This window comes from Xyrauchen texanus, chromosome 20 (genome assembly GCF_025860055.1).
Source record: "Xyrauchen texanus isolate HMW12.3.18 chromosome 20, RBS_HiC_50CHRs, whole genome shotgun sequence".
Classification (NCBI taxonomy): domain Eukaryota; kingdom Metazoa; phylum Chordata; class Actinopteri; order Cypriniformes; family Catostomidae; genus Xyrauchen; species Xyrauchen texanus.
Window position 1 is genome coordinate 7114593 of NC_068295.1, and position 27284 is coordinate 7141876.

General features: G+C 38.3%; 1 protein-coding gene across 3 annotated transcripts; it reads left to right on the forward strand.

Moving 5' to 3' along the window:
• The first annotated feature begins 25 nt into the window (after positions 1 to 25).
• LOC127660422 (calpain-1 catalytic subunit-like) lies at positions 26 to 27272 on the forward strand. 3 transcript variants are annotated; one of them, XM_052150626.1, is made up of 23 exons: positions 60 to 165; positions 1878 to 1949; positions 2407 to 2653; positions 5059 to 5128; positions 7306 to 7424; positions 8182 to 8315; positions 9304 to 9472; positions 11553 to 11636; positions 11722 to 11807; positions 11884 to 11958; positions 12061 to 12221; positions 13042 to 13211; positions 14236 to 14247; positions 15091 to 15302; positions 17094 to 17133; positions 17241 to 17306; positions 17590 to 17647; positions 18148 to 18212; positions 18378 to 18446; positions 18636 to 18714; positions 22498 to 22611; positions 26700 to 26758; positions 26839 to 27272. In XM_052150626.1, exons 2-23 carry the CDS (start codon positions 1924 to 1926, stop codon positions 26863 to 26865), a joined length of 2142 nt encoding a protein of 713 aa, XP_052006586.1. In that variant the 5' UTR covers positions 60 to 165; positions 1878 to 1923; the 3' UTR covers positions 26866 to 27272. The 3 variants fall into 3 exon arrangements, with proteins under 3 accessions (XP_052006587.1, XP_052006586.1, XP_052006588.1); XM_052150628.1 differs by having other exon boundaries at positions 82 to 165; positions 1878 to 1944; XM_052150627.1 differs by lacking the exon at positions 1878 to 1949 and having other exon boundaries at positions 26 to 165; positions 26839 to 27271.
• Positions 27273 to 27284: the final 12 nt, after the last annotated feature.

Below are 27284 nucleotides of genomic sequence, written 5' to 3' on the forward strand. Positions count from 1 at the left end.
TGTGATTGACGTGTGCAGTGGCTCCGCCCCCTCTGCACTTAAACACACACTGAGCGTCTCTCTAATACACACCAGTGCATCGCTGGTATTTCAGGCCTAAATAACGGTTTATACAGTGTAACATATCACCCTGACAGAAGAGACAGACAGTACCGCAGTTATAAGGCAAGTTGAAAAGTCTCTTTTGTCGCTATGAATGATTCATGTCGGGAGTTATTTTAGTCAGTCAGTGTTGGTCTCCGTCGGCCTCTTGTTAATCTGTCGTATATACACTGTTTTTAATGTCCTATGTGAATATGTTTGACGCATTTATGATCAGAAATGTAAACTTTAATCCTTGGCGTAGTTTCGCGTCAACCCAGTTAAAATTATTAATTAATTCGACCGCCGTGATTTAATGATAGTTTTAGACAACAGCAACGACCAAATGTTTTGCATTCCATAAGTAGCTTTTGGAAAAGAAACGAAGTGAACAATCTTTTAAACTTTGTTAATTAGTTTTATAATGGTAAATCTAACCAATATATACCATTTGAAACAGTCCTGTAATAGCCTATGTTTCTGTCTTCATTTTTACCAGATTTACTGTAAAGCATTTGGGTTTTGGTGTGTGTCTGATTTCTGTGCTGAATGAATGGGAGGCATTTATCTGGAGTATTGAGGCCAGCTGCACAATGCAACCACTGACATTAACTGTTTGTTGGAAACAGATTGAGATAGCAAATACTAGGTGTAAATGGTTTTGCCAATATGAATACACCGTTATTTGCCATGCATATCGTATACAAGTGCATTAAGTCTGGCACTGGAAATTGCAAGAGCAGCTGCAAAGGACATGATCTAACTTGTGCAGACATTGTGTACATATTTACATATTTCACTGAGCATGAGCCATAGAGCAGCATTCATCATAGTTATCAAAGAGAGCCTTTTATTTCTCTCCACCCACATTACTTTAAGTGCTAAAGATCTTTAAATACACCATTTAATTTGAGATAATATCCTTATATATATATTGCATGACTTTATCATTAATTTTAAAGCCAGATTTAGTATGACCTTTTTTGCATTAGATAACAAAATATCAACCCATGTGGCATCTGCAAGCAAATTATGTCTTTTATACTTTTTGGAGCCCTTTTTGCAATTATAAATATATATATATTTATTTTTTACATTAAAAGTAATTGGTCCCATGGTAATTCTTAGAGGACGTGTGAAGTCAGTTCACATGTGTCCTAGCAGAGTTAATAATGGTGTAGTCAACACACTCTCCCGACGAAACCGTCTGGACTCCTATGACTTTTCTAAATTTGGCTAATTCGTATGATATCGTACGACTGCACTCGTTTGAATTCTTACGAATTTTACTACATCTTGTGACATCGCTTGACATTGTTTCTATCTAATACGAGACAATTAAATGCTTCTGTCACACACAACAGCTTCTTATCTTGTTTACACACTCTACTGATGGGTTAAGTTTAGATAAGGGGTTTGGGTAAGGGCAAAATATTAATAAGCATGTCCTTAACGCCTCGTACGCGGAACTCGCGCTTCCGCATTAGACATCCGGGAATTTGCACACGATGAAGTCGTACAAGTTTATGCGAACAACTTCGTGCGAGACCATACGAAATTATGTACGGATTATGCTGCTTACGTCCTGCTCATGGAGAATATGTGAAACCGATTTATGCACTGAACACAGAATGTTGCACTTCAGGGCGATCCTCGCTGCACATTCGAAATCGCTCTTCAGGGTGACATCTAGTTACACATCTATTTCGACATCGAGCAGTTTAAACATTTTTATTGCAACAAATTATTTAATCAGTGACAGACAGAATCCGCAAAACACTTTAATCTCTCCACAGCACCTCACAAATATGGGAACATACTCACAGCAGAGCAGAGGATTTCATGTTCGACAGTGATCGTCTTGTAATGTATTGTTGTTGTGGCGTTTTGCTGTAACAGTTCATAAAAAGACTAAACCTTAAGCATTAAAAAGATCAATGTTCTTTCAGATGGTTTTTACTGTGCTGACTGTTATACATTTTTAAGCAGAGCAAGCTATCATCACACAAAAACACTCTGTAAGAAGTTGTGTCCCTCAGCTAATTTGAGATTTGCCATTTACCATTAAAACCACCACCACTAAAAATATTAATGTTAGTATTCGACCCCACTAATCGACTAGTCAGTTTTTTGACATCTAGTCGATTAGTTGACCACCCTTGCACATCCTTATTGAATACGGAGACATACAATACTCCTCATAATGTCTTTACAACGTAACAAAAAGTATGAGAAATTTAGAGTGAGGCTTAAATGTTGAGTGAGTGTGAATCATCTTGGAATCAGTTTTGCTATTTATACCCGCTTTGCATCTCACCACTCCAGCATGTACTCATATGGAGGGATCTCGGCACATATCAGTGCTAACAGACTGAAGGCAGAGGGCATGGGCTCTTTTGAGCAGGCCATGCACTTCCAGAACCAGGACTTTGAGGCCCTCAGACAGGAGTGTTTGGAAGGCGGATATCTTTTTGAAGATCCCCTCTTCCCCGCTGAGCCACCCTCTCTTGGCTTTAAAGAACTCGCCCCGTATTCCTCCAAAACCTCCGATGTGGAGTGGATGCGTCCAACGGTGAGGGGAAAAAGATAATGCTTTGGGTGTTGGCCATGCTTATGTTGTCAAATATTCTCTGTTTAATGTTTAAGATGTTGTCTTAAGGAACAAACATTTCCAACATAACCAAGATATTTTGGAAGAGATGTTCGCTCTTATTAATGGCAAAGTGTGTAATTTCAGCACCACTAGTGGCATCAAAGGTAACTGCAAAAATTATTTGCCGAACAGGTTTGCCAATATGTATACACTCACTGAGCACTTTATTATCAGTCTGTAAACGTTAAAATACACACTGTTTCAAAAGTATAGCCACAAGACATTAACATTATACGTGTTAACATGGTTTTAGTGTGACAAAATCTTACTAACCTTATCTGTGTGTATATCCAATATTACACATACATTGCCATGGCATCATAACACCGGCAATCTGATAAACGCTGTAACGCTGGTAAATCCTTTATCTTTAATTGAACCCGGAAGATTCCTTTAACATAAAAAATTCACCTTTAAGGGTTAAAATTGATTGACTAGGTTTAACTCGCTTTCAGTCAGTTAAATATAGTCTGTTACCATACAACAGAAAACAATCTTGCTGTTAAATACTACGTGCAATGAGCTTCTGTACTGTTGCAGTATGCTGCATGTGCTAATGGGTACTTTCATTTTAAGGCATTCATCCATAACACTGAACAAACAATGTGCATTATAGAGGGTCTAGATAACAACATGCCTGTGAGTGTGGGCACACATATTCCTGCTACAGAGAATGAGAATGTGCCCACATTTAACCAAGCTGACCCCTCCCATCTCTCTCTTTAGCAGCTGTTGTTACACAAGCATGTATAATAAAGTTTCTGTAGCCACACTTAGTCATCGAACATGTGATTCATATCAAGGGTGGCAGTATTACTGTTTTTGTGTTGAATATGATAATGTTGCCCTGACAACATAGGTCTGGTTGCTGTCTCTTACACGTAAACTTAAAAACGTGCACTGAAGCCTCCATGGAATAGTTCACCCAAAAATTTACATTCTGTCAATATTTACTCTTATATCCTTCAAGACCGATGTCACTTTGAATTCAACAACAGAAGGTCAAAATTCCTGAGTCTGGGTTGAAATGTCCACAGAGAGGCACCAAAAAGAGTTGAAAAGTGAGTTGTTTTTAGTTTAGTTTACAGTAAACAGGAAGGGATATTTTTAACTATATGCCCTAACCCACACCTTAACCCAAAGCCTGAATGTCCATGGAGTACAAATGTAATCTTAGAGGGAAAAAAAGGCAACCTCGTTATTGCGCTGATTACTGATTATGTGAACACAATTACATCCTGGTTTCCACAGACCAGACCCCTTGTCTCTAAGGCTGTATGCGCAATGCGGTATCAGTAGTGCCACATAAAAAAACTAAACTCAGTTGGAATTGATGCAAAGATGTCTGCAGGGAGATGTCGCTTGTCAGTAACTCAGCAGAATGGGGCTGATGCAGGGCTGGACTAGAAAGTCGTCAACCTTTATTTATAGCACATTTAAAACAACAGAAGTTGACCCAAAGTGCTTTACAGATCAAACAAACAAAATATATAAAAACAGATGGATTTAAATATATAAAACATAATAAAAAAAAATAATACTTGAAATACAACATCAAAATTGCTAATGATGAAGCTGACCTCACATGTAAAGGTAGACTATTCCATAGGTACGGACCTATTACAGAAAAGGCACGGTCACCCTTAGATTTATAATGGCAACGAGGAACCTTCAATAGACGTTGATCAGAAGACCTAAGCGCTCTGGTGGGAAGATAAATCGTCCCGGGATTTTACATGGCAACTGGCCCAAAACTCGCTGTCTTTTTCTGCATATCGCGGTGGCGTTTTGTTGTCCGTTCTGCATAACGCGGCGGCTCATTTTAGCTTATCGCGGCCCATTCGGCACATTTCGCGGCCATCCCACGGTCCCGCTCTGTTCTCCTGATTGCCAGTCCACCCCTGATCGACCCCAAAGTGCGTCGGCCCACCAGGAAATAGCCCGGTATGTCAGATTACAAGTCCAGCCCGGTGCTGACCAAAACCTTTGGTAGCAATGTTGAGTTCCTGTGTGATCATGGTGGTCATTCTAAAGTTGTATGCTGCTATTTTTTAAACTAAAATGGAGAACGCCACTCTTTTCCATGCAAAATAAAAAAAGGGGGGAAAAAAACTATTATGCATTGCACCATTTCCATTATAAAAAAATAACAGTTTAAGGGTGTGGAACGACATGAGGGTGAGTAAATAATCACAGAATTTCAATTTTGGGGTAAACTTAAGATCTTGCTTCATTTAAACCTAGAGGGCTCAACACATAAAGAACAAAGACCCTAGGGTTCCTCGATTCCAGTTTGGACCCTTCTAATCCCTCTTTTCCCACAGGAGCTCTGTGATGATCCACAGTTCATTTTGGGCGGAGCAACAAGGACAGACATCTGTCAAGGAGCTCTGGGTAAGTTTCTGTTTTTACATGAGTTCTCCATGTTTCTCTTATTAGGTGCTCTGCAGTTATTATATAACATGGAATCCTGTGAAAATGATTACTTGGGTCTACCAGCAAACTCAAAGCATTAGTCATGACAGAAAGAGCTGCCCTTATAACTGGCCTGGGGCGCGTCTGCATGTGAATCACCCGTTTCCTGCTGACCTTGAGTCAGCGCGTGTTTGAAATCATGCCACGTTTTTTTTCCTCCTCCTTTTTACTACCCTACTGGCCTTATACAGTGGCCCCAAAAAGGATTTGCACACTTAATCCACACTATCATTTCCATTGCATATTTCAGTGTTTCACAATCCTGGTTCTGATGTATCACCAGCACTACTCAGTTTGTATGTTTCCCTTATCTAACAGGCTTCATGACCTGTACTAGGTGTGTCAAATAAGGTAAACATCCAGGATTAGATACTAAAATATCAAACCAACTGGTATCTGCACACTCAAAAAAAGATTTTTTTTTGTGCTATTTGTTCACTTTACTTAATAAAATGAACTATAGCAACACAAGTTTAGACTGTTTGGTTATAATTTGATTTCATTGCTTTCAGTCTATTTGTAAAAAAGGAAGTTTACTTAATCCATTTGAGTTGGGACTACATGAACACCTTTTTGTGGTGTTAATGTAGCATTGATTAAACTGGGCAGGGGATTTCCATTTCCCAGCATGCATTGGACTGGATAGAGAACAAGTGTTGAAATTATGTGTTATTTTATTCATTTTTGAATGTGAATTGGAGGAGATTTTTTAATGTTTAATGTTCTGTTAATGAGTGTCTGTTATGGTGGTTACCATTGTGGTGAATAGCTTGTGCTTAGTTTGAAGATGGACTTTCACTTTCAAGGGTATACTTGATTTGAGTGCTGCTTATAAGCATCTGCTATTAACTTGACATTGCAACAGTTTCACTGTACTTACACTTTCTCACCGGGCATATACTTACGATTAATAAGATCAATTAAATTGAACAAACGTAAGAAAATTTATTAAATAAACCTTAGTAAATCGAGTCTGACAAACCTAATTAAGATGGGTGTCCTGTTTCATGGGACGTCACCATATGACCGCGCCTCCATGTTTGTGACCAAAATTCCATTTACCTTTATCGCTCATAGCTCGCAAGTAAAGATGCCGACTACCACACTTGGTATCACAAGTTTGAATCCAGGGTGTGCTGAGTGACTCCAGTCAGGCTTCCTAAGCAACCAGTTGGCCCGGTTGTTAGGGAGGGTAGAGAGTCACATGGGGTAAACTCCTTGTGGTCGCTATAATGTGGTTCTCGGTCTCAGTGGGGCACGTGGAGAGTTGTGCTTGGATTCTGCTGAGAATAGCGTTAAGCCTCCACACACGCTAGGTCTCTGTGGCAACTTGCGCAACAAGCCACGTGATAAGATGCGCCGGATTGACGGTCTCAGACGTGGAGGAAACTGAGATTTGTCCTCCGCCACCTGGATTGAGGCGAGTCACTATGCCACCACGAGGACCTAGAGCACATTGGGAATTGGGTATTCCAAATTGGGGAGAAAAAAAAAATAGACCAGAAATTGTTCTTTGTGTGCAGTGGAACAATGTGTGCAACAATGGAAATGAATTGTTAAAAATGCGTGGAAACCCAAAATTCATCACAATAACTGTGGACATGTTCCAAAAAGTTTGACAAAAAAATTTTAACACTGTTTTATCATTTAAAGCCTTTTTTTTTTTTGTGAAATTTGTTCTTTGAAAACTGTGTCTAATGCAAGGACCTTCCAACATTTTTAAGTGTGATTAAATATCCAAATAACTTTTGGGGCCAATGTAAATTTGTTTGCTTCTTTGCAGTCAGCTGGTATAAAACTATCAAATGCATTCAGTCTGCTATTGGCCCTCACACAGTTTTGAGGCTCTGGAAAATTCCTCTGCTCTGAGTTGGAGATGGTAAACAGGAATTTGTGTGCACAGGCCTCACAGGGGAAATAAACACCATGTCCTTCCTTCTGTCCCCCTGCTGGTTGGTTAAGGCAGTTAAACTGCTGTGTTGTTATCAGAAGGCAAAATATTAATGTTGGCATTTTATTCAGGAATTCTAATGACACAGTCCTAATTGCTTTTTTCTCTTTGACTCATCTGTTTTTTTTTTATTTTCTCTGGTCAGGTGACTGCTGGCTCCTTGCTGCTATAGGATCGCTGACTCTAAATGAAAAACTTCTCCACAGGGTTGTGCCTCATGGACAGAGCTTTCAGGATGGCTATGCAGGAATTTTCCACTTTCAGGTTCTGAAACACACTATGCATATTCTAGAGCTAATAAAAATTATTAGATGGCTCTCTGGAAACTTTATTCTGGTAATTTGGGGGGCAAATTTTTTTTTCTGTTGTTTTTGCTGAACTTTGCAATTGACCGTTGTCCCCAGCAACCGATTTCCTTCATGGTCGTGCAAGTTAATGTCTCTCGTATGACTCTGGAGGCTCTTTTATCACACGTTAATAAAATAGTATAAACATAAATCAATATTTCAAGTCCATTTGTTTGGCAAGTAGCCATATTATAAGTGCTATTTTGTTTTAGTATATTCTATACAAGTTTGTGAGCATTTAAAGGGATAGTCCACCCAAAAATGAAACTTCTGTCATAATTTACTCACCCTCATGTTCCAAACTTATGTGACTCTCTTTCTTACATAGAACACAAAAGGGAATTTTCAGCAGGATGTTGATTTTTAATTTTTTTTTGCCATGCAATGAAAGTGAAAGGTGACTGAGGCTAACATTCTGCCTAACATCTCCTTTTGTGTTCAATATGGAAGAAAGTCATACAGGTTTGGAACAACATGTGAGTGAGAAAATAATGATAGAACATGCATTTTTGGTTATCCCCAACGGTCCCTTTAAGATTACAGTTTTGAACTGATAAGAGTGTATCTAATGCAGCTTTATAGTTTTTTGTATTTGTAGTACCTCGCAGTATATTCTTCAAGCTGTCTATCCACAGTGCTTAGTTCATTATGGTTATGCTTCTTCTGTTGTACAGTTCTGGCAGTTTGGTGAGTGGGTGGACGTTGTGATTGACGACCGGCTCCCCGTCAAATGTGGAGAGCTCATGTTTGTCCACTCAGCAGAGGGGAATGAGTTCTGGAGTGCCTTGGTGGAAAAAGCCTATGCTAAGTATGTCCGAATTTACATACTTGGCATACATACTTAATCCTTAGGAAAAATATCAAAGGGATAGTTCACCCAAAAATGAAAAGTCTCTCATTTACTCATGCCATTTCAGATGTGCATGACTTTCTTTCTACTGCTGAACACAAACAAAGATTATAAGAAGAATATTTCAGCTCTGTAGGTCCATTCAATCCAAGTGAATTGTGGCCAGAACTTTGAAGCTCCAAAAAGTATATCAAGGTGACATAAAAGTGACCCATATGATGCCAGTGGTTAAATCCACATCTTCAGAAGTGATATGATTGTTGTTGGTGAGAAACAGATAAATATTTAAGTTCTTTATTACCAAATTCTCCACTCTCAGTTTTACTTCCACATTCTTCTTCTTTTGTTTTTGGTGATTTCCATTCTTTGTGCATATCGCCACCAACTAAAATATTGATCTGTTTCTCACCCACACCTATCAGATCACTTCAGAAGATATGGATTAAATCACAGGAGTAAATTGATTTATTTTATGCTGCCTTTATATGCTTTTTGGAGCTTCAAAGTTCTGGCCACCATTCACTTGCATTTTATGGACCTTCTGAGCTGAGATATTCTTCGGAAAATCTTTGTTTGTGTTCAGAAGAAGAAAGAGAGTTATACGCATGTGGGATTGCATGAAGGTGATTTTGTTTTGATGAGAGATGAGATGAATGAGAGAATTTTCATTTTTTGGGTGAACTGTCTCTTTAATATTCTGAATATTTTGCAGTGAAACAATTATGTAGTGAAACATTTGTTGATAATTTTCTTTGAAAGGTAGTTTTCTCTTTGCCAGTGTTGCCTCGAGAAATAAGTTTTAAGTTTTAATTTACAATAACATTATAAATAAACTCAATTGTTATCCATCATGGTCTAAGGACACAATTTCCCCCACTTATGCTTATTGCTAAATGTATAGCATGAATCACAGTGATAAAGATGTGTTTGTTTATGTTTTTGCCAGGCTAAATGGCTCCTATGAAGCTCTGTCTGGAGGTTCCACTACTGAGGGTTTTGAGGATTTCACTGGTGGGGTCTCAGAGATGTACGAGCTCAAGAAGCCTCCCAAAGACCTGTACCGAATCATTAGCAAAGCCTTGGAGAGAGGCTCCCTGCTGGGCTGCTCAATTGATGTGAGAAAAACATTGATAATCATACTTTAGCCAATTATGAAAATTGTCATAACAGAATGTCCAAGCTTCTCTTTTCCATTCAATGAAAGTGAAAATTGACTGGGCCATCAAGCTCCAAAAAGGACAACAAGCACCACAAAAGTAGTCCAAATGACTTTGCACTATATTGTCTAAAGTCATCTGATAGCTTTGTGTGATCAACAGACAGATAATTAAGTGGTTATTCAATATAAATCATAAGATCTGCTGTAGCGCAGAAATCTCTTCCACACAAAAATCTGGTGTGTTCTTATTAGGGATGCACCGATCCGATGCCTGGATTGGTATCGGCTCCGATACTGACATTTTTAAACGGATCGGGTATCGGTCCGATGAACCCGATCCAAATCCGATACTGTTGTTAGTCATGTTCATTACTGTCAAGCTCAAAAAATGACATAAAGAACCATTAAAACACAATTAGAGTAGTTCATATGACTCGTGCATTTTATTCAAAGCCACTTGAATATGTGCAATAGCTCTGTGAATCACTAAAGGCTGTGTTTAATAAGTAAATATATCAAATGCACGCGTTGGTGTGCGTTGGTGAATGGCACTGATCTTTTTACACACACTCCCAGCTTTTATCCGTCACGGTGGTGTGCAATATTTGAGCGGTACTCGTGAACAACATCTCCGACGTAGGTGCTCAAAAGTTCGGTTCACTTATAATATGCATTTAGAATGGCACTGGAGGTGCATTTTACCAGAATTTGAACTGTGAATTTGCTTACAAACAGACACACTTAAAGGACTTCCTGGAGAGTTCAGAATGTCAAAATAAAAGCGTGAGGGTTTAAAAGTTAAAGGTGCATGATTGAGATATATAACTGTATATTACTATTATAATATATTATAATTTTTTTTACAAATGATAATCAGATTTAAGTTGAACGGGTTCCAAAAAAATAACTGTGTGAAGGAAAAGTTGACTGATATCTTACAACTAAATTGAACAAAAAAGAGATCCGAATCCTTTAAAGTCCAGATATAAAAAACGGCGTCTTGTCCTCATGACTTATACTGGAATTACTGTTAATTTTGCTGCTACATTATCCAGTATGCTAGTTAATAATAAAGTGTTTCTTAATAAGCTATACATTTATATTGAAATAATGTGTAGTTTGAGGTTTGTATTTCTTTACATATTAAAGAGTACTCCCAATTAGTTCCACACAATAATGTAAAGATACTCTAAACTGATTATGCAAAAAAACAACACTGGTATCGGATCGGAAGAGAAAAAGTGATATCGGTGCATCCCTAGTTCTTATATTGCTATATAACTCCTTTTGTGTACAACTGAAGAATTTGTTTTTATATTTTTCAACCAACACGAGTGTAAAAAGTGAGTGGTGGTGGTGTAGTGGTCTAAAGAACATATCTGGTAATCTGGTAATCAGAAGGTCGCTGGTTCGATCCCCACAACCACCACCTTTGTGTCCTTGAGCAAGGCACTTAACTCCAGGTTGCTCCGGGGGGGATTGTCCCTGTAATAAGGGCTCTGTAAGTCGCTTTGGATAAAAGGGTCTGCCAAATGCATAAATGAAAATGTAAAAAAAAAAACATTTTTGGGTAAAATATAAGTGATAGTTCACCCACAAATGATAGTTCTGTCAACGTTTACTCAGCCTCTAATGTTGTTCCATACCTATGTGATTTGTTTTTTCTTCCGTGGAACACAAAAGGAGATGTTAGGCAGAATACTAGCCTCAGTTACCATTCACTTTCAGTGCATCTTTTTTAAATACAATGAAAGTGAATGGTGCCTGAGGCTGACATTAAGCCTAACATCTCCATTGTGTTCCACAGAAGAAAGTAAGTCATTAGGGTTTGGCACAACATGAGGATGTGTAAATGATGACAGAATTATCATTATTTGGTGAAATATTCCTTTAAGTACTTGTGCATGTACATTTAAATTGCACACATGGATGTATTACTGTAATAGCAGTAATACAGATCACTATAGTTTGCTCTAGACAACTATTTGCCTCATTCTAGATTTAGATTAACTCCATTATTTATGATTTTGTACCAGATCACCAGTGCATTTGACATGGAAGCTGTGACGTTTAAAAAGCTGGTTAAGGGTCATGCTTACTCGGTGACTGGTCTCAAACAGGTAATACCCCAGTGTATGTTGATTATAGATGCCATGGTTTGATTCTGTATTCCTTCTTGTGCAAGATCTCTCTTCTCTTTAACAGTTGGAATTTAGGGGTCATTTGGAGAGGCTTATCCGTATCCGTAACCCGTGGGGTCAGGTAGAATGGACAGGGGCATGGAGCGATAAGTGAGTAAGAGCTCTCACAGACTTTCTAATTTCAGTCCAAATTGAGTAAGAAGAGCGCTATATGTTCCCCCTCCAGCTCCCCTGAATGGGACGAGATAGACCCATCTGAGAAAGACGACTTTCACTTACAAATGGAGGATGGAGAGTTCTGGTGAGATTTATCAGCGACTGAAATAAAATTAAATGCATTTAAAGACCAACAAAGCATTCTGTACTCTGGCAACATAAAGAAACAGATTTCTTTCTCCACCAGGATGGCTTTTAGTGAGTTTTTAAAGCAGTTCTCCAGGCTGGAGATCTGTAATCTGACACCTGATGCTCTGAGTGATGATGACATGAGTCACTGGAACACCACCAAATTTCACGGTGCCTGGAGAAGAGGCAGCACCGCTGGAGGCTGCCGGAACAATCCCAGTGAGGAAAAGAGGAACACTAACATTTTATTGATTAGTTTTAAGCTTGATTGGTGGTATATTTTTATAATTTTATCCCATAACAAAAAACATGGAAGTGTAACACTCTATATTCAAAGCTATAGCTTAGTCTATAAAGTATGAAGATGTTTTAGTGCCACTTTAAAATAAAGGGAAAAAAAATTACATTTCGAGAACAATATCATAACATTACGGGAATAAAGTCAAAATGTTATGAGAATAATCTTATTCACACAATATCACACTTTTAATCTCCTAATTTGTTGATGTTATTCTCGTATTATTACGACTATATTCTCAAAACATTATGTCTTTATTCTTGTTATGTTAAGACTTTTCTCTTGGAATCAAAATATTTTTTAATTGTAAATTGGCACTGAAATACCATCATAGAAAAGAAAGAGACATTTGCAGTTATGCTTTTCCATTTATGCCATTATTACGTTTACACTCAAAATAAATATAACACAATCAGGGTTGTCCCAAGCATAGGCCCATGGCGAGGTCGAATGCATGGCCCTCGCAACACAATTGATAATCTTGAGCTACGTTTTGCACTATACTTTATTAGAATAGAATATTATATTATATTATACGTTTTGGCTAGCTCATTATATAGAGAACCAATGTGACTTAATTTTGCCAAATTTACTGAGAGTACACCTGCATATATGCCTCAAAGCTCAATTTGGCAGAGTTGGCATCCACAAGCAAACAAATCTCACTGCCATTGTTATCATTTGATAGTATTTGAAGCTCAGCATAGTTGAGCTTGTGTGTGTTGCTGTCCTGTTTGGTAGACACATTCTGGATCAATCCGCAGTATAAGATCACTCTGCTGGAGGAAGACGATGACCCGGAGGATGAAGAGTTGGCCTGCAGTTTCCTGGTGGCTTTAATGCAGAAAGACCGTAGACAGTACCGGCGCCATGGACAGGACATGCACACCATTGGCTTTGCAGTCTACGAGGTGAACAGCAAACAGGCAAAAATTGTGTTTTGTTGGTGTTGATGTAGTTCTGGCTTTTTTCTGTGTGTTCAGGATGTTTGTTATGCTTAACATGTTGTCTTAATAATACGTTTGACGAAAGTACACTGTGAAAACTGCGTTTTAACAAAGGAATGTTATTTATACAATGTAGACTGGCTAGTTTTTCGTTGTTTTTTATTTATGTTTTTTTAATCCCCTTTTCTCCCAATTTGGAATGCCCAATTCCCACTACTTAATAGGTCCTCGTGGTGGCAGAGGACAAGTATCAGTTGTGACTCCACTTCTGAGACCGTTAATACGCACATCTAATCACGTTGCGCATAACACCGCGGAGACTCCCTGCATGTGGAGACTCATGCTACTCTCCGCGATCCACGCACAACTTACCACTTGCCCCATTGAGAGCGAGAATCACTAATCGTGACCACAAGGAGGTTACCCCATGTGACTCTACCCTCCCTAGCAACCGGGCCAATTTGATAGCTTAGGAGTCTTGGCTGGAGTCACTCAGCACACCCTGGATTCGAACTCGCGACTCCAGAGGTGGTAGAATTGTCAAAGCTCGCTGAGCTACCCAGGCCCCCAGTTTTTGTTTTTAGTTAAGATGCTTTGACATGTTTAGAGACCAGAATTTTTTAAATGTTGATTGTTAGATTTTTACCAAACATTTTGAATGCCAATGATGATGACACTCATGATGTCACTTTCTTGGATATACAGTGTCATGAAGGGTGCAATGTTCTCCTCCGTTATTATTATTTATTTATTTTGATAATTGTTAATTATTATTATTATTAATCATTCTACCCAATTCAAAAGATAGTTAAGATAAAACATTTGCCTTCGATTCAGAAGAGCATTGATGGATATTGGTGGAATGTAGCATTATAGTTACATAACACTTATTGAACTAATCAAATTGTGATGATTTTGGATCAAACTCTATCTACATTATGTTCTACCTCAACATTGATTGTTTTATTTTTTTCTTACATCTTTGCAGATTCCTGAAGAGGTATGGACTGATATCAAATACTGTCTCAAATAGGTTTGCCTGCAACATTATATACTTCCATTTACAGGTGATTTTTGGTCTACACACAGTGACAATTAATGGCCATTCACACCGGAGACATTATTGCATTCCATCTGTGCTGTTTTAATTGATGGTTTTAAGACAGTGTCATCTTTGATACATACAGTACTGTGCAAAAGTCACATAGCATGTTTCACAAAAACATTTGTCTTAAGATGGTTGTTTATATCTTCAGCTTTAGTGTGTCAATAGGAAATATAAATGTTATGCTCCCAAACATTCCTTTTGCAAATAGAATAGTAGAACAGGGAGCCCTGAAACAGATGGCATGGCCCTCACAGAGCCCCCACTGAACATCAAGTCAGTCTGGGATTACACAAAGAGACAAGTAATTGAGACAGCCTAAATAGATAGAAGAACTGTGGCAGATCCTCCAAGAATCTTGGAACATCCTATCTGCCAACAACCGAGAAAAACTGTGTCCAGGTGTAAGTAGGAGAATTGGTGCTGTTTTAAAGGCAAAAGTATTCACACCAAATATTGATTTAGCTTTTTTATGTTTACTGGACTTTGTATGATGTTAATTGATTAATGAAAACTTAAAAGTGCCTAAAACTTTTGCACAATACTGTTTGTCTTAAGACACCTGTTCCATTCCATTACTTTCCATCAAATTATTTTGAACGTGTTCTGTGTGAACGACCTCTTAGTTATTATGTTGTCTGCATTGGTAGCTGCATTATCCTATAGAATATTCAAAGAGGAATAACAGAAACAAAATGTTGCATACCACACTGATTTGACATTTCCACCTGTGTGCAGTACGCAGGCTGTCAGAACGTGCACCTTAAAAAGAACTTCTTCCTGAAACATTCATCATGTGCTCGCTCTGAGACCTTCATCAACCTGCGGGAGGTTAGCACTCGTCTCCGCCTACCCCCCGGGGAATACATTATCGTCCCATCCACATTTGAACCCAGCAAGGAGGCTGATTTTGTCCTACGGGTCTTCACTGAGAAGCAGTCACAGACAGAGTGAGTTTGTGTTTGTATGTGAGCAATGTAGTCATGTTATTATATTGTGGCAGAGTTAGATCTGGGGCTGTATGTATAAAGCTTCTTAGAAATACGCTTAAGAATAGTCTTAAGCTTCGACTTAAGTGTCAACAAATTCTTAGCAAAGAGTAGGACTTGTGTAAGAGTAGGAGCTTTTTATAAAGGTGCTAAAAGCAACTTAAGTGCTGACCGAGGTGGCACTTAAGTGTTGTGAAATAAGGACTACAATGATGTTGACCCAAAATGGCCACCCTCAAACACTGAATAAGCCAATAGTGAGCCTGCAAGTGTAATATGTCCCAGCTGGTATGACACCATTCATTCATTCATTCATGATTCAATACAACACATTATAAAACAATGTTTTTATAATAGGTTATTTTATGTTGATTCATTATTTGCTAAAGCAAATGAGAAAGCCACATTTAATTTCCTGTATTTTAAACATTATTCCACATTTTGCTGAATTTTGTCCTCAAGAAATGTGTCAGTTGAAGGCAACAAAAAATCAAAAGGCAAAATCTTGCAATATAATCACATATGCTTCTCGTGTTATCAAAAAAAAAATTCTCCACATAGTAAATGTAGATGGATAATTTAAATCACACAATGAAATGAGAATAAAACAAACTATTGTAATCCCATTACAGCTACATGTAATATTTCTGTTAAACATGGTTCAATTTTGGGGTAAATTTGATGTTCAACATATCAGCACTATTTTATCATGGCACACCATTTAGTTGAGCGGCATTGGCGCACGCTCCATTAAGTATGCTTATTTTTTTTTTAACTATATATTTTTTGGCCTATTTTAAGTAATAATGACTGGCTGTTTTGGATAAGTTGATTTGCAAAATGGAAATGCAAACTTGGATGACTGAGTTTATAATATTTACAAATAAGAATAAATCATTAAAATGTAAATTATGAGCTGGGGTTAAATGTCTCTCAAGCACACATAACTGCAGAAGGAAACCACTGTGCTCATTGGGACCTTCAATGCTGCAGACATTTTTCTGTACCCTTCCCCAGATCTGTGCCTCGATACAACCCTGTCTCGGAGGTCTACAGACAATTCCTTGGACTTCATGGCTTGGTTTGTGCTCTGACATGCACTGTTAACTGTGGGAATTTATATAGACAGGTGTGTGCCTTTCCAAATCATGTCCAATCAACTGAATTTACCACAGGTGGACTCCAATCAAGTTGTAGAAACATCTCAAGGATGATCAGTGGAAACAGGATGGACCTGAGCTCAATATTGAGTGTCATGGCAAAGGCTGTGAATACTTATGTACATGTGATTTTTTTTAATTTGTTTTTATAAATATGCAAATATTTCAAACAAACTTCTTTCACGTTGTCATTATGGGGTATTGTTTGTAGAATTTTTAGGAAAATAATGAATATAATCCATTTTGGAATAAGGCTGTAACATAACAAAATGCGGAAAAAGTGAAGTGCTGTAAATACTTTCCGGATGCACTGTATCTCCGAGGAACACAGTCATTGTGCTTCTCCTAACTAGGTTAGAATACCTCTCCAGCACTCTTAAACTATTTAGGAGCTGAGACAAAAGTCTTAACACTTATGAACCTTAAAGTATTGCATTTATTCTTAAGTCTAGGAATAAGAGTATAACGATGTCATTCTTCGAATTTTGACACACTTAAGACTAAAATTGTACTCTTAAGCAGCTTTATACATATGACAGACTTTTCATCTTTTTTTAATTATCTTTATGTGTTCGTTTTTTTCTTTTGCAAGGGAGTTGGATGATGAGATTTCAGCAGACTTTGAGGATGAGGTGGGTTTTTGCATCTACATTGTGTCAAAGTCTAAACCTCAGTCAAAATTCAGATGCAATGTGCATGAAACTATTGAACAAAGTGGACCACTTTGGTTTCCCTTTAGGATGAAATCACAGAGGATGACATAGATGACTCTTTTAAGTCCATGTTTGCACAGCTGGCTGGTGAGGTGAGGGATTATTTTGCTTTTGTTCACAAAACAACTCAACACTTAGAGCTTTTAAGTTACATCCACCAAACCTCACATAGCTGAGTATAACCTTCAAATTTCAAGGCTCTAAAACTTTTTTAACATTTAGACAAAGCTTTGTCAAGCCAACGTTCAAAGTTTGTCTTGATAAAGTGTCAATTTTTTTTCTTTAAAGTGTTAGGGCTGCATAAAATGATCCTCTAGTATTAGAGGATTGTATCTAAATTTTTACTTTTGATAAAAAAAAAAATATATATTTTAGGATATGGAGATATCTGTCCAGGAACTCAGGACCATTCTCAACCGAGTAGTGTCCAAACGTAAGTAACAAACTTCTCCACTCATACCTCTCACAGTTTCTCTGTATGGTTAACTTAACTCAATCAAACTAACCCCATTTATCAATACATATTTATCAGATTTGAATCAAAGGGGTAGTTCACCCAAATATGAATGTTCTCTCAATGTTTACTCACCCTCATGCCACCCCAAATGTGTATGACTTTCCCTCTTCTGCTGAACACAAATCAGGATTTTTAGATGAATATCTCAGCTCTGTAGGTCCATAAAATGCAAGTGAATGGTGACCAGCATTTTGAAGGTCCAAAAAGCATATAACGGCAACATAAATGTTATCTATACGACTCCAGTGGTTAAATCCATATCTTTAGAAGCGATATGATGGGTGTGGATGAGAAACAGATAAATCTACACTTTCACCAGCCATTCCTACAGTTTGTGTTCTGGGATGGCATGAGGGTGAGTAAATTATGATAATGACATTTTTGGGTAAACAATCTCTTTAACTGTGTTCTCTCAGACAAGGACATCAAGACAGATGGCTTCTGCATGGAGTCCTGTAGGACTATGGTCAACCTCTTGGATGTATCCTTCACTATTTAAAATATTCCACAGAAATTTACCATTGAAAATAATTAATTTTTTTAGTATGTTAAAAAAAGAACTAAAATCATGTTTACAGTCTATCAGCAGTATGTTGTGATCAGTTGAACTGTGTCTGTTTTTACTCTTGACTTGACTGTTATTCAGAAAGATGGTAGTGCACGTTTGGGCTTAGTAGAGTTTCAGATGCTGTGGAACAAAATCAGAAAGTTGCTGGTGAGTGGAGATTTAACTTTTTTTATTTTATTTTTTGCCTTGAATCAAAATCAAATAAAAAATTGCATTTAGTTTTGCTTAATAAGCTTAATGCACCTGTACGTTTTTTTTTGGAGGATTCACACTCTTAACATTTGATAGAGGTTTCTGTGTAGTGTTCAATAATAATTTATACACTTTTCAACTCAGGGGATCTTCAGAGAATTTGATATTGATATGTCAGGCACTATGAGTTCTTATGAGATGCGTCTTGCAGTTGAATCAGCAGGTAATTCAAGCATTCATTTCAGTAATTGGCATACACTCACAAACAGGGTACAACAACTTGACAATGACAGGTGAATTGAGAACATTTCCTGGCAATATTTTTTTTATCTGACATGAAACTATTATTTCCTTAAATATATATAGAAACTCAGCAAAAAAAGAAACGTCCCTTTTTCAGGACACTGTATTTTAAAGATAATTTTGTAAAAATACAAATAACTTTACAGATCTTTATTGTAAAGGTTTTAAACAATGTTTTCCATGCTTGTTCAATGAACCATGAACAATTAATGAACATGCACCTGTGGAACAGTCATTATGACACAACCAGCTTACAGACGGTAGGCAATTAAGGTCACAGTTATAAAAACTTAGGACACTAAAGAGACCTTTCTACTGACTCTGAAAAACACAAAAAGAAAGATGCCCAGGGTCGCTGCTCATCTGCGTGGACATGCCTTGGGCATGCTGCATGGAGGCATGAGGACTGCAGATGTGGCCAGGGCAATAAACTGCAATGTCCGTACTGTGAGACGCCAAATATTTCACAAGACAACACTACAGGGAGACAGGAAGGACAGTTGATCGTCCTCGCAGTGGCAGACCACGTGTAACAACACCTGTACAGGATCAGTACAGCCGAATATCACACCTGCGGGACAGGAACAGGATGGCAACAACAACTGCCTGAGTTACACCAGGAAAGCACAATCCCTCCATCAGTGCTCAGACTGTCCGCAATAGGCTGAGAGAGGCTGGACTGAGGGCTTGTAGACCTGTTGTAAGGCAGGTCCTTACCAGACATCACCGGCAACAATGTTGCCTATGGGCACAAACCCACCTTTGCTGGACCAGACAGGACTGGCAAAAAGTGCTCTTCACTGACGAGTTGCAGTTTTGTCTCACCAAGGATGATGGTCGGACTTGCGTTTATCGTCGAAGGAATGAGCGTTACACAGAGGCCTGTACTCTGAAGCAGGATTTGGAGGTGGAGGGTCCGTCATGGTCTGGTGCGGTGTGTCACAGAATCATCGGACTGAGCTTGTTGTCATTGCAGGCAATCTCAACACTGCGTTACAGGGAAGATATCCTCCCTCATGTGGTACCCTTCCTGCAGGCTCATCCTGACATGAACCTCCAGCATGACAATTCCACCAGCCATACTGCTCGTTCTGTGCTTGATTTCCTGCAAGACAGGAATGTAGGTGTTTTGCCTTGGCCAGCGAAGAGCCCGGATCCCATCGAGCACGTCTGGGACCTGTTGGCTCGGAGGGTGAGGGCTAGGGCCTATATATATATATATATATATGCTGGCGGCCAAAAGTTTGGAATAATGTACAGATTTTGCTCTTTTGGAAGGAAATTGGTACTTCAATTCACCAAGTGGCACAACTGATCACAAAGTATAGTCAGGACATAAATTATGTAATAAAAAAAACAGCACCATCACTATTTGAAAGTCTTTTTTTATTTTGGAATTCCCAATGCACTCTTAAGTCCTCGTGGTGGTGTAGTCACTCACCTCAATCCGGGTGGCAGAAGACAAATCTCAGTTACCTCCGCTTCTGAGACCGTCACTCCAGCATTACTTCACTTCTATTCTCTGTGGCATCCATGCACAACTCACCACATGCCCCACCAAGAGTGAACCACATTATTGTGACCACGAGGAGGTTACCAAATGCGACTCTACCCTCCCTAGCAACCAGCACAATTGGTTGGTTAGGAGACTTGGCTGGAGTCACTCAGCATGCCCTGGATACGAACTCACGACTCCAGGTGTGGTAGTCAGCATCTTTACTTGCTGAGATACCCAGGCCCCCAACAAAAGTCATTTTTTATTAAATCTAGACAGGCCCCATTTCCAGCAGCCATTACTCTAACGCCTTATCCTTGAGTAATTATGCTAAATTGGTATTAGAAAATCACTTGCCATTATATCTTACACAGCTGAAAGTTATTTGGTTCATTAAATGAAGATTAACATTGTCTTTGTGTTTGATTTTGAGTTGCCACAGTATGCAATATTGTCTTAAAGTCAATATTAGGTCAAAAATGGCACATGAAACAGCAAAGAAACAGCTTTCTTTAGAAACTCGTCAGTCAATCATTGTTTTGAGGAATGAAGGCTATACAATACTTGAAATTGCCAAAACAATCTGAAGATTTCATACAAAGATGTACACTACAGTCTTCAAAGACAAAGGACAACTGGCTCTAACAAGGACAGAAAGAGATGTGGAAGGTCAGATGTATAACTAAACAAGAGGATAAGTACATCTGAGACTCTAGTTTGAGAAATAGATGCCTCGCATGTCCTCCGCTGACAGCTTCATTGAATTCTACCCGCTCAACACCAGTTTCATGTACAACAGTAAAGAGAAGACTCAGGGGCTCAGGTCTTATGGGAAGAATTGCAAAGATAAAGACACTTTTAAAACAGAAAAACAAAAAGAAAAGGTTAGAGTGGGCAAAGAAACACAGACATTGGACAACAGATAATTGGAAAAGAGTGTTATGGATCTCAACAAAAAACTATTGAGATTTTGTGGGATCAGCTAGACTGTAAGGTGCGTGAGAAGTGCCCAACAAGACAGCCACATCTATGTCAAGTGCCCTAGGAAGTGTGGGGTGAAATGTCATATGAGTATCTGGACAAACTGACAGCTAGAATGCCAAGGATCTGCAAAGCTGTCATTGCTGAATGTGGAGGATCTTTTATGAGAACTCTTTGAAGTAGTTTAAGAAGTTTTTTGTTTTTTTCTCCATATTTTAATATAAATTTTTCATGTTATTGATGTTTGGACTATACATTGTGATCAGTTGAATGCCACTTTGGTGAATAAAAGTACCAATTTCTTTCCATTAGAGCAAAATCTGTACATTATTCCAAACTTTGTTCCTATGACAAAATAATTATTTGGCTGTTTTCCTGTATATTTGAACAAGTCTTAGTGTCACTCACTGTATCTCTCTGTGAAATGCTACATCTCAATCTCAAAAACACTGAGATTGTGATTTTATTCCTCGTTGTTGTGGTGCCTTAATGCAGGAATGTATGTAAAGTTTTGGAGTTATGACCGTAAAAGAAAATAAATGTTTGGCTTCATATATAAGCATATGATGATCAATGAATAATTTATTTAAATTTGATTAGATTCTTATGTCCTTTTCCATAATTTGCCATTTCAACCATGCATTATTTTACAATTCTTAGAAAAGTTACAGGCTAACTTGAGTAAAAGCACATTTTTACTAGTATGTGGCACTTGACGAGTGTAAATTTTGGACCCTTCTCAGAAACAAACCATTTCACGAATAAAGTGAAATCCTGTGTCCTTATCAGTGTCAGAAATGTCAAAGTTTTTCAAAATGGGGCAACAACTGCCCTGTGGATTTAATTTTCAAGGGCATTTGTTTTTTACATTATGTGAGGCTTTTCTGAAAAAAAAAAAAAAAAGTTCTGTCACTCTTTACATAATTAAATCAATTAATTTACATAAATTGTCAAATTCAATTGAGAATATATTACGCCTACCCATAAAATTAACTCATCAAAACAAATCATATTTTATGTGTTTATATGTATAACTAGGCTTAGATGGAATATTAAGAACTATATAATGTTGTAAATACAAAAAATGAAAATGTTATTACAAGGCATTTATTGCCACCACATTTTAATTTTCAAGGCCATTTTTGTCACTTTTGGTGGTATTTTTGCCACAAGCCCCTCATAAATTCTGACCCTTGTCCAAATTAATCCTGCTTGCCTTTTCTTTAGGCTTCAAGCTCAACAACAGACTGAACCAGATCCTTGTAGCCAGATATGCGGAGAACGAGGTCATCGATTTTGATAACTTCATCTGTTGCTTGATCAAATTGGAGATCATGTTCAGTAAGTGTTTATATTTGTATTACATGGTGCAAGGTGCTGTAATTGTGTGTTTTAGTTTATAAGACAATGTGTGTTTGGGTTCGCTGAAATGATGGCGGAATTTTGGAGAGAGAGACTTGCAGATGTTAAAAAAGTGGGTGAGATCGCTTGCATCGCCTTTAAAGGAATAGTTCACCCAAAAATTACAATAATCTCATTCACTTACCCTGATGCTATACCAGATGTGTATGACTGTCTTTTGTCAGCAGAATACAAATGAAGATTTTTTTGAAGAAAGAGCTCTTTCAGGTCCTTATAATGGAAGTACACGTGTGCCAGCACTTTGACGGTCCAAAAATTACATTTAGGCAGCATAAAAGTAATCCCCGCGACTCCAGTCAATCAATGAATGTCTTCTGAAGTGAATCAATAGGTTAATATAAGAAACAAGTCAATAATTAAAAAGTTTTTAACTTTAAATCAGTGCTTTCATCCAGGGCTCTGATGCGGTTTGAAATGGCTGAACTCTCGTGTGACGTACGTTCGTTTGTTCGTTCTTCTCTTAGGCTTGTTTGAGACGCCAAAGCCTCACCTTGAAAGTTGACGAGAGTAGGCAGGTGCAGTCAGGGGAGGAGTGAAAGTCAAGTCGTTCAGTTCTTACATCTCATAGTGGAACAGACACCTTCGAGATCAAAGGCAGATATCGGGATTCGCGTTCATGCTGTTGCTTCTGTTTTATTGGCGAATCGCATCTTAACAGTGCATTACCACACCTGCTGTTATGCGCCATTTTTTGTTTAATAAAGACACGTATTTTACATATTTCAGAAATATGATAATCACATATCCCATACAGAGATCACACTGTCAGAATGTTGGGAATATTCACATATAGGCTCATTTATACACATAAAAACACGATATTAGAGATAAAAAATAATATATTTTAAAAGAGAACAAAACATCACAGTTGTTTAAGCCAATGAGCATTAAGATGTGTCGTCAGCAAGTCGTTTCCCATTATGCCTGTATTCAGCAGTCGGGGGAGACAAATTGTGCCCAACTGTGCCACGTGGCATGGCTGCCTTGCCATCACAAGTTTTTGCATGACATCAGCGCAAGTGGTCATGTCTAGAAGGGATCCCTCTCTCATCGATCTCGCAAGATTCTTATACGCCGTTCATTTGAAGTCGCACAGCAACGAGAAACGCTTGTAAAAGGTTATTTTAAATTGTCTGTTTTGATGATCAGTTCAAGCTCTAAAATAAATATTTCACATAATAAATGTTGTAACTTTAGTTCTACGTCTGCTACAGTTGATGCAAGTTTGAATGGGTGGTCAAGTAGTAATATTTCGAAAATGGGGAAACTATGTCAAAGGGAAGATTAAAAATCAGGTCATCCACTAAGAAAAAGCACAATCACACCATCGTATCATACTAAGCCATTGCAGAGACAATCACAGAGCAGTTTGTTTTTAATTTCTTTGTTTCCACCAGACTAATTCAGTTATTCATAATAATAATAATAATAATAATAATAATGTTATATTATGGATATTATTTAAGTTTCTAATGCTTTCCAACATTAATACACTGAGATACGAACAAAACAAATTCAGATGAAAGCATCTTAACAGAATCACCCATTCACACACACATTCACCTTCTAGGCTGCGTTCCACTTCACTTTTATTATCCACTCGCTAACTCTAAGCACTTCCCCTCAAGGGAATCCACGCCGCCATTTTGGAAGTCTGTTCCACTTCGTTCAGTGAGCGAGGGAAGTTTCTACTGACAGAATCTCAACCCCTCGGTTTTGACTGACGCTGTGTTCCATTTCAAATTTTTATCCTCTTCCCTTGCAAACTTCACTCTGTCTTATGCACTTTGGTGTTCTTCACTGCTTCATTGCACGAGTGTTCACTACTTGTGGACGGTGTGCAATGGGTTTAACTGGAACACCCTTGATCACTTAGAGCATGTTGAAGGCTGATGACAATTTGTGGAATTATTTAGTGAGTTTTGCACCTGAGAAAACAATGTTTTCGGAGATTGATTTCAGCGGCTCGTATGTTGGATCTTGTATGTTTATTTTTATTGATTTTTTCATTAGTATGAATTGTTAGAAAGGATTAATCAATATTTACACAAACGAAAATATAACTGTAACTGTGTGATAAACAGGTACGCTGTTAAATGAAATCTCAGTACAACTTTTCTAAACTGCTTAATTGACCTAACTTCTCTTCCATCACACATTAGAGTTGTGTGGTGGTAGGGTTGAGGAAGCGCAATATGCTGTTACATCACAATCGAGTTTCATTGTGGGATATGGAGCTGCCATCAGAGTAAACTCGCTCACTCTGTCTAAATCGAGGAGTTGACGGTTTGTCAACAGAAAGTTCCCACACTCACTTAAAGAAGTGGACTTCCAAAATGGTGGTGGGGATTCCCATGAGGGGAAGTGCATAAGGAAGTAAGGGAGTGGATGTTAAAAATGAATTGCATCCTGTGTCTCATTTCAAATGCTGCATCCTCCGGAGGTCACATTTTCCAACCGCAACCGTCATCGAGGCCGTCTCGTTTCCGAAAAGCGAATAGGACATGAAGACTTTGAATGTGACCATCTTTCACGGGAATTCAGAGGATGCATGAGGTGTATCCTTCGTGGGCACTCACAACCCATTATTATTTGCTTTAACAGAAATTAACAGCATTTGTCTAAATAAAATTACGCCAATTTGCTTGAAATATGTTCAAATGCAAGAAATGTTAATTCCCAAGTTGAAGTACCTCAGTAGAAGGGTGTAGAGTATATAATATGTGCAATTATTGTAATATATGATTAAACTTAAGTGTTATAGACTAAAAGAGCACTTGTAAAATCCATTTTCTTTTCGTTCTACATCATTATAACTCTACTAAAATTTACCTCATACATTCCCTTCCATAGGGACTTTGTTCCTTTCTTACTCAAAAGCACTCACGCACGCTTAAAGAGTGGCTTGGTGGGGGCCTGGGTAGCTCAGCAAGTAAAGACGCCGACTACCACACCTGGAGTTGCAAGTTTGAATCCAGGGCGTGCTGAGTGACTCCAGTCAGGCTTCCTAAGCAACAAATTGTCCTGGTTGCTAGGGAGGGTAGAGTCACATACGTTAACCTCCTCATGGTCACTATAATGTGGTTCTCGCTCTCGGTGGGGCACGTGGTAACGCGCTCAACAAGCCACATGCTAGGATGTGCGAATTGACATCTCAGGCAACTGAGATTTGTCCTCCGCCACCCAGTCTGAGGCAAGTCTACGCCACCACGAGGACTTAAGAACGCATTGGGAATTGGGCATGCCAAATTGGGGAGAAAAGGGGAGAGAAAAGAATGTGGCTTGCTGTCATAGTAACCATTCGGTTTCCATTTGTCCTACGAAGGCCTTCTCATTTAAACAAGGCTTTTTTTTAAAGGAGGATGCTCGGTATACTGCAGCCTTCAGAGGACGCATCCTACTTAGCACACAGCCTTCGAAACGAAACAAAGTAGACGTTTGCAAGGGAAGGGGGTAAACATTTTATGTGGAATACAGGACCACACTCGGATACATTTCTAACCGGTGTGCAGTTCGTGGTGATCACCGGTGATCAGTGCTGTGTAGATTTTGCACAAAAAGTCTCTTGTAAATAAGCAGCACTTTCAAATTCTCTCTTGAACTCACACTTCAGGTCAGCTGCTGGCCGGAAGCTTTTTTAAAAAGTTAATAACGTTTTAATTCTCGATTTATTTTTTTACACAAACATATAAATTTGCTTCAAAAGGCATTCATTGATCAACTGGAGTCGTGGGGATTACTGTTATGCTACCTAAATATGACTTTTGGACCATCAAAGTACTGGCACCCATGTACTTCCATTATAAGGACCTGAAAGCGCTGTATCTTCTAAAAATCTCCATTTATGTTCTGCAGAAGAAAGACAGTCATACACATCTGAGATGATATCAGGGTGAATAATGAGAGAATTTTCATTTTTGGGGTAAACTATTCCTTTAACGTTTTTAAAATATACTGAATCTCTTTAAACTAGCATGATCTTCATATAGTCTTGTACTTCCTTGTAGGATCTTTTCAGCAACTGGACAAAGATGAAACGGGAGTGGCTGAGATGAACACAACTGAGGTGAATTGGCTTGAATTCTTGCCAAGCTAATGTTTAAATGAACACCTTGTTTATCGCTCTTTCTTTTCCCTTTTACATAGTGGCTCCTCATGGCCATGTGCAGTTAAGGTGACCAACTGGTGAAAGTCCAACGCGAGAATGTGCTGCGAAGTGCCAGAACTCTTCATGCAACAATCCCATTTCTGTGATATATAGAAATGCTTTAACGTCATTAGAAAAGTGCTGCTTGTTTTAAGTTTTCCTAAATCTAAGCAACACTACTGAGAAAAACACTAAGTGTAAAATACACAATGTCTAAAGAGGGCCTCCTCTCACTATTCAAGTAACTGCTGTTGGAATATCTGAGGAAAATCAAGTGCATGAAATGAATATCAAGTGTTCATCATGTTTTGCATTTTCCCCTTAATGACCAGTGTTTGCAAAAGGTTGTCTACTGAGTGCCACTGAGTTTTCCTACAAGATGAACCACTGTATCCTATTAAAAAAGCCTAAGATGCTAAATGTAACCAATGCATACACTGTGTCT